The sequence below is a fragment of the Microtus ochrogaster genome, chromosome 2 (genome assembly GCF_000317375.1).
Source record: "Microtus ochrogaster isolate Prairie Vole_2 chromosome 2, MicOch1.0, whole genome shotgun sequence".
Classification (NCBI taxonomy): domain Eukaryota; kingdom Metazoa; phylum Chordata; class Mammalia; order Rodentia; family Cricetidae; genus Microtus; species Microtus ochrogaster.
The window spans coordinates 67,161,398-67,169,625 of record NC_022010.1 but is presented as its reverse complement, the minus strand read 5'-3'; the positions used below and the strand labels follow the sequence as shown (position 1 = coordinate 67,169,625).

At 39.9% G+C, this 8,228-nt stretch overlaps 1 protein-coding gene across 1 annotated transcript in view; it reads left to right on the top strand.

Annotated features, from left to right (window-relative positions):
* The first annotated feature begins 4,776 nt into the window (after positions 1 to 4,776).
* Slc15a2 (solute carrier family 15 member 2) overlaps positions 4,777 to 8,228 on the top strand; it is a 29,234-nt gene continuing 25,782 nt past the window's right edge. The window contains exons 1-3 of the mRNA XM_005345084.2: positions 4,777 to 4,914; positions 7,000 to 7,087; positions 7,665 to 7,806. Of these exons, the coding sequence (XP_005345141.1) occupies positions 4,777 to 4,914; positions 7,000 to 7,087; positions 7,665 to 7,806 (368 nt within the window). The remainder of the gene's footprint in view (positions 4,915 to 6,999; positions 7,088 to 7,664; positions 7,807 to 8,228) is intronic.

Sequence of the window (8,228 nt, the reverse complement as noted above, 5' to 3'; positions counted from 1 at the left end):
TAGATAAGCTGAATTTACCTAAGAAAGGCTCAAACTTAAGATTCCTTACCTCTCTGATACTGTTTAATTCTGGGAATGCTGTTATTTTATTGGCATAATCAAGAGACAAATTCCAGGCTTTGGGATATGACTCAGTTGGTAGAGCGCTTGCTTAGCATTGGGAAAGCCTTGAGATCAATCTCCAGCACCATACAAACCAGGAGTGAGTGGTGGCTTATTCCGGGAATCCCAGCACTCAGCATACTGGAATTAAAAGTAGGAGGATCAGACATTCCTTGGCTAAACAGGGAGGTGGGGACCAAGTAAGATCCTGTCTCACATAAAGATAAATTTCATAGGAATTTGTCTGGAAACAAATTGAGAACTTTACACTCTGGAGTTTGGTGGTCAGAAGATCTCTGAGTGAGACTGCATGGGTGCATTGCATACAGGAGCTTCATCTGTGCTTCCAAATTAAATGCTTTCTAAAAGTACAGGCCAGTACAAGAGAAGCCGGTGATATAATCAGTCTAAAGGCACCTGCGCTTCTGCTAGTTGGCTTGACCAGAAACTGCTGCCTATTTTAGATTTAGTATTTAACCAAGGTAGGTCATGAAAGGCCATATTTTCTAAAAGAATAACTACAGATTAATCATTAATGCTACAGGCAGAAGTAAAGCTGGACTATTCTTTGGGTAAAGGTTGGTGAGAGAGAGAACAGATGAAGACTGTAAGAGAAGCTGAGAAAACCTGCTCAAAGTCCAAGTTAAAGTTTAGGGGGAAAAATGTTTCATTGTGGAAAAAAATAGTTCAAACAGTCAATGTAGGAATTTTTCAGGGTAACTGTATTCATAAAAAGAGTTTGGCAGTGTTTCGTCTGTTTCTATTATGTGGAACAATTTGAGAAGTATAGGTGTTAGTTCTTGGATTCTGGTAGAATTCTGTACTGAAACCATCCAGCCCTGGACTTTTATGATTGGGAGTTTTTGATGACTGCTTCTATTTCCTTGCAAGTTATAGGTCTATTTAAATTATTCAACTGGTCCTGATTTAATTTAGGTATCTGGTACCTATCCATAAAAATTGTCCGTTTCTTTCACATTTTAAAATTTTATGGAGTACAGGTTTTTGTAGTATGACCTAATGATTCTCTGAATTTCCTTGGTGTCTGTTGTTATGTCCCCCTTTTCATTTCTGATTTTGTTAATTTGAATGTTCTCTCTCTACCTTTTGTTTAGGAGCCCGCCAACTCCAGCCTGACAGGGAAGGAAGCAGCATAGGAACAAAATAGGCCCTCTGAAAGTGGGTGACAGTTGTATGGCTGGGGCAGACTGAGGGGCCACTGACAGTTGGACCAGGATTTATCCCTACTGCTTGCACTGGCTTTTTGGACCCCATCCTTTTTGAAGGGATACCTTGCTCAGCCTAGATATAGTGGGGGAGGGCCTTGGTCCTTCCTCAAAGTAATATGCTAGACTTTGTTGGCTCCCCATGGGAAGCCTCTGAGGAGTAGATGCAGGGCAGGGGGGGAAAGGTGGAAGGTATGGGAGGAGCGGACAGAGGGGGAATTGGGATTGGTATGGAAAAGGAGAAAAGTTAGTTTTTTTTTTTAAAAAAATAAAATAAATTTTCAAGAAATAGGGCTATACACTCTTTAAAAAAATAGTGAACATAGAAGATAATTAATTCCCTTATAAAAATTTTACATTGCATTTTGCTTTGCTCATATTTTCCCCTCCCTACATTGTCCTTCTTCGTCTTATTCTGCCACTCTCAATATCCCACAGACTCAAATGAAATTGCTCATTTTGGTATTGCCTGACTTGATGGTTTATTCCTCATGATGCAACCTTAAGGTTTAGAAAAACATTTTATAGCCTTTAGCAATATTTTCTCCCTTTTTTTATTTGATTTACATTGTTTTGATTTATAGATGCATGGGCTCTAGGTTCTTTTGTGCCTCTTTTACCTCTTTGAATTGACAAAAATAATGCAACAAGGGGAGTCAGAAGAGGCAATTTGAGGAGACTATATTCAGAGTATATCCTGTGCATGTGTGGAAATGTTTTAATAAAAGCCAATACATTTTTTAATTTATATTTATTTTTTTTAAAAAAACTATCTTTTCTTCTTTTACATGCCAAATCCATTTCCCACTCCTTTTCCTCCTCCTACTCCCTCCATTGTCCCCTTCTTCCACCCCCCATCCTACCTCTCATCCACTCAGAGAGGGTAAGGCTTTCCATGAGGGAGTCAACAAAGTCTAGAACATTGCTTTGAGGTAGGACCCCTCCCCCATTATATCTAGGCTGAGCAAGATCTCCAGGGAGAATGGGTTCCAAAAAGCCAGAACAAGCAGTGGGGATAAATCCTGGTCTCATTACCAGTGGCCCCACAGCCTGCCCCAGCTATTCAGCTGTCAACCACATTCAGAAAGCCTAGTTTGGTCCTATGTTGGTTCCCCCATTGTCAGTCCAGAATTGGAAGGCTTCCATTAGCTCAGGTAAGCTGTTTCAGTGAGTATCCCCATCATGGTCTTGACCTCTTTGCTCATATTTTCACTCCTCCCACTCTTCAACTGGACTCTGGGAGCTCAGCACAATGATCTGCTGTGGTTCTCTGCCTTTGTTTCCTTCAGCTGCTGGATGAAGACTCTATGGTGATATTTAAGATATTCATCAGTCTGACTACAGGGGAAGGCCAGTTCATGCACCCTCTCCACTATTGCTTAGGGTCTTAGCTGGGTTCATCCTTGTGGATTCCTAAGAATTTCACTAGTGCCAGGTTTCTTGCTAACCCCATAATGGCCCCCTCAATCAAAATATCTCTTTCCTTGTTCTCTGTCTCTGTCCTTCCGCCATCTCGACCATCCTCTTCCCTCTAGTTCTCCTTCCCCCTCCCCTTTTCCCCTCCTCTTCTGCCTTTTCTTCTCCCACCTCCGTGCTCCTAATTTTCGCAGGAGATCTTGTTTATTTCCCCTTCCCAAGAATGTTTCTCTTAGGGTACTCCTTGTTACTTAGCTTCTCTGGGGTCATGGACTACAAGCTCCTTATCCTTTGCTTTACAGCTAATATGCACCTATGAGTGAGTATATACAATGCTCATCTTTCTGGGTCTGGGTTACTGCACTCAGGATGCTTTTTTTCGTAGTTCCACCCATTTCCATGCAAATTTCAAGATGTCATTGTTTTTTACCACTGAATTAGTACTCCATTGTGTAAATGTACCACATTTTCTTTACCCATTCATTCTTCAGCTGAGGGACATCTAGGTTGTTTCCAGGTTCTGGCTATTACGAATAGTGCTGCTATGAACATAGTTGAACAGATGTTCTTGGAGTATGGTTGAACATTCTTTGAGTATATGCCCAAGAGTGATATTGCTGGGTCTTGTGGTAGGTTGATTCTGAGACACCTCCATACTGATTTCCAGAATGGTTGTACAAGTTTGCATTTCCACCAGCAATGGAGGAGTTTTTCCCTTCTTCGCATTCTAAAAGCCAATACTTTTATATAATTAACATAAGCTAATAAAATTTCAATTTTCTATACATCCAATTCAATGTAGAGTGTAAACATATCTATTGTCATCATGTGTATTCTAGCCCCTCTTTTCATAAGGACTAAATATAGTATTCTAGAGTCAGAATAAAATCTATCCACTGAAAGTTAAGAAAATTTAATGTTTGCCATAATACATAGAAAGTAACTGGCTCATAATTTTTGCACAAAATTAAATTCTAATTTTTTAAAGAATCAAAAGATTAATCCAAAAGCGAGAAGTTGAAAATACAGAGTGGCTTTAGCAAACTAATATTTTTTTCCTGTAATTTTCTTATGTTTTCAGTTGTGAGCCTAGTCTTTAACAGCAGAGCCTCCTCTCCAACCCTTCTATCATTTTCTTTAGCCCTATCTTTTTTACATATAGAATTTTCTAGGTGAATGTTACAATGTTGAAAACCCAAGTCTGTTTCATCCTTATTCTCAAATTTGGTTTAGAGCTGGCTTCCTCTCTTTAAAGCATTCTGATTTCCTTATAGTCCCTACGTTTCCGTGTCCGTGGCTTCCATACCTGCAGAGCCTGCAGGGTCAGTGTTGATACCTATCTCTACACTTCCTATCTGTTGCTGCATAGTGAAAATTCCAGACCAGCCACTTTCCTGGTCCTGTGATTTTTAGATAAGTTTCTCAATCTCTTGGAACAATAATTTCTGTATAATGAAGACATCAATAAAATTATAGTAAACAAAATTATTGGCTGTATAGGCACACATATAATATACATATAGCTCATAAATATTAACACTGCACATAGTAAGTCCCCAATAATAGCAGATATTATTAACTTGAAATCAGCCTTCTGTATTTAAAATGCCATATTCTCCCCCTCCCCCAAATCACTAGCGATCAGGTTCAGGACCTTATATATGTAAGGCATATCTCAGTGCTCTACTACTGAGTTACATCCCTAACCAAAATGTTGCCTTCTTGAGTACTGTCTGGCATTCATTCACAAAGATAGTTTTCTTAAGCAGATAACCCCAATAAATTCTCTAGCATCATTTCTTTTCATCTTGTGACTTGTTCTTTCCCATACCACACCTTTTAAACAAACATTCTTTGGAAAGTGGTGTGCCGACCCTCTCTTTTCTTTTGGCTTCCAGCTCTGCTCGGAGGCAGGCAGCTACCGAAACTGACACCCACAGGGTTAAACCTAGTTGCTGTGGCCATCCCTCCTCCCGCCAGTCCCCCTTTTCACTGTAGGCTGGCAGCTGTCCTAACTGCCTACTGAAGCCAAATGCTTGAGGAGAGAGAGAGTAAGGAGCCAGCCATGAATCCCTTCCAGAAAAATGAGTCCAAGGAAACTCTTTTTTCACCTGTCTCTACCGAAGAGGTGCTGCCTAGACCTCCAAGTCCTCCAAAGAAGCCACCTCCGGTGAGTCCCCAAAGTCAATTTGTCTCTTGACAGTAACAGCGAACATACTCTTGAAGTTCCTCCTTGGCTGTTGGAACTAAGTGCTGAACTGTATTAGAGTAGAAAAACTACTCTCTCGTGGAATTAGAATTCACCTGAAAATTCTAGTTTTTTCAGTTTGGGGACAGAAGCCATGGGATAGGTTAGCCAGAATTTTTCCGTCGGGTCCCAGAGTTTTTGCTGTATTTCATTGTATATTCCTTGGGGGAGAAAAAGCACTTTGAATGGCCAGGGAAACTTGGCAAGCATTTCTGTCTGGAGAACTGTATGTGATTGTTCTTTTACCAATACGAAAACGCAGCCTTTAGCTCCCCTTGTGTGCCTTCTTTTTTTCGGACACCAACAGAAGCTTTTAGAATAGACGCACTCTGTTACTAAGTGTTCCTACTTTAAAGTGGAAGATCGGAAAGAGGAACAAAGAATAATATTTTGCATTATGTGCTTGTTAAAGCACTTCTGAATTGATCACCTCAGTCAATCCTCATATGTTAGTAAAATTCTCTCAGCAGAGTGGCTACCGTAATAACAGACAATGTTTGCTGATTTACTTATCAATCATAAGCTTGGTATGAATCTTATTTCTTTGGAATAACAGAATTGAAGCACAGTGACAGAGTAGTGGTGTAGTTTAAGTAAGGTTTGAATGTTAATCCAATTAGTACACAGATAAAGTTAAATAAATTCTGTGTTGAGTAGTTCTCAAGCTGGGACCTGTGAAAATAATATTTCAATTCATTGCATCTTTCAAGCAAGTTATTATCATGTAGTAACATGTATGTAGAATGATGACATGTTTATATCTACATGGGTAAAAGACAGACTATAATTTATCATATATAGTTAATCATTTTGTGTCTTTTTAAGGATGATTAAAAAGAGGTACCTATCTATGAAAATGGGATAATGTAAATCTCATGTTAATGTTTGAATGTCTCAAGAGACAGATTATCTCTATCTCTTTTCGTATTAGTGGAGCTGCTGTAATGGAAAGAGATTCAAAATAAAACATGATGTTTCCTATAGTCTGAATTACATAATGCATGCACTAGCAAAATTACTCTAATGTGCAGGCTGCAGATGAAAATCTTAGTTCTGGAGAGATGGCTTAGCAGTTGAGAGCATGTGCTGTTCTTCCAAAGTTTGACTTCTAGTTCCCATGTCAGACAGCTCATAACAGCATTTAACTCCAGTTCCAGGAGATCCAGCACCTTCTTCTGGACTTTGCAGGTACCCAAATGCACATGGCATACACTCCCACATATACACATAAATTCAAATAAAATTAAAAGGAAAATATTATGAGGCATACTAGTAGGGAGAGTAGACACTTAATTGCACAGGATCTCAGAATTCTCTTCCTAGAGTTAAGGTGACCAATCAGCTTACCTTTAGGAATGTCTGGCTTCCATTTTGAGCTCTTTGTCTGGTTCCAGCTGCCTATGAAAAGGAAGCCATCATATTGTTATGATTTCTCCCGGGACGGTAAACATCACAGATGGGAAGAGTCAGTCTCTATAGTGAAGCCAAGTGGGAAAATGAGATCTGGTTCTGACTGCGTGGATATCCGGTGCTCTGAAAGTCATCTTCTCATTTTATTGCTAACAATAAGTATGATCATCCTCTCCCTAGAGCCATAGGCTTTTATTGAGATGCTGTGGGCAGATGAGTAGGTCCTGATCAAGGAATGTTTGACCAGTTCCATGTTAAAAAACGAACAAAGTAAGACTCTGATTTTTTTATTCCCACATTGACAATATAAGCACAGCTAATAGGACAATATATGTTTTGTGAAGAGACCATTGTCCCATGTTAACTGGCAGCGGTGATGTAAAAATGAGTTTATTCAGGCATGGTGGGGTTTGTCTGCAGCCTAAGTGCCCTGGGAACCTATAACAGAAATATTACAATATGGAGGTCAGCCTGGGCAACATGATTGAAAACCTCTTCAGATACATATATTTGGCAATTTTTTCAGTTGTAGTGTTATCATGAAGTTTAAGTAGGTTAAACAGCTCATTCCTCAACCTTTACCTCTTTGTTGAACAGAAAATCTTTGGCTCCAGCTATCCACTCAGCATCGCCTTCATTGTGGTGAACGAATTCTGCGAGCGTTTTTCCTATTATGGCATGAAAGGTAATTCAGTGTCCCAGAGTCTTCTCTGCCTTATGTTTATAGCAGCCTGGTCTCCTTACATGTGATGTGCTTGTTTCCTTTGTCTATTCTTTCTGCCTTGGTATAGATCAATCCTTCCCTCTGACCATGGTAGTAAATGCTACATAAGATTTTATTTAATAACTCCTACTGGTTAAGGTCGAAAAGGCCCGCAGAACGTAATACACAGCCAATGAAAACACAAGTGGAAAAGTTCTCATCATGTATGTTCCATTGAACAAAGTTGCTATTGGGAAGGAGAGATAGAAGGGGTGTGGGAAGTACCATGTTAACTTCTCATGGTCTAAACGATGCTATGAGTGCACAGAGATTGAAAACACGAGTATTGTATTTGTGTATCCAGCATGCCTCATTTACTTCATAGCTCCCATGGGCCTTGCTTCTGCTGCCTGGCTGTTATCACTGGGCTATTTCACTAGGAGCAGTGCTGAACACCAGGATTACCTGCAGAGCCCTGAAATCGAATCTATTTCCCTGGAAGTCATTTCATTGCATCTATCTTATTTTGCCTCTCATTTGTTTTCTTCTGTTTCATCAGCTGTGCTGACCTTGTATTTCCTGTATTTCCTGCACTGGAATGAAGACACCTCCACATCTGTATACCATGCCTTCAGCAGCCTCTGCTATTTCACCCCCATCTTGGGAGCAGCCATTGCTGACTCGTGGCTGGGGAAATTCAAGTAAGGACAATGACAGGTCACAGCCTCAGGAGCCTGTCAAGTTCATTGTCTAGAAAGTTACCTACAACTCCTAATCTCTTCTCTTCTAGCAAAAGACAACAACAACAAAAACAAAAAACTCATGACTATGATAAATATGTATCTCTCCATGACTGACAACAACAAGAAAATCTATTCTTTCCATGCTCACTCCCCCCAATATTTTCACATCCTTTTAGTCAAGAGTTCCTTCTTAAAGTCTAATTTTAGTCTTCTACTCTGTAGCTTAAGACCAAATCTTATTTTCTCTCAGCAAGTGTAAATATTGCTATTCCCTGGCAGATTTATATTGGTAAAGACTTACTGTGATTCCCTAGCACTGGCTCCATGTCTTCTCCAGACTCACGTGGTTCCCTAGCACTGGCTCCATGTCTTCTCCAGAC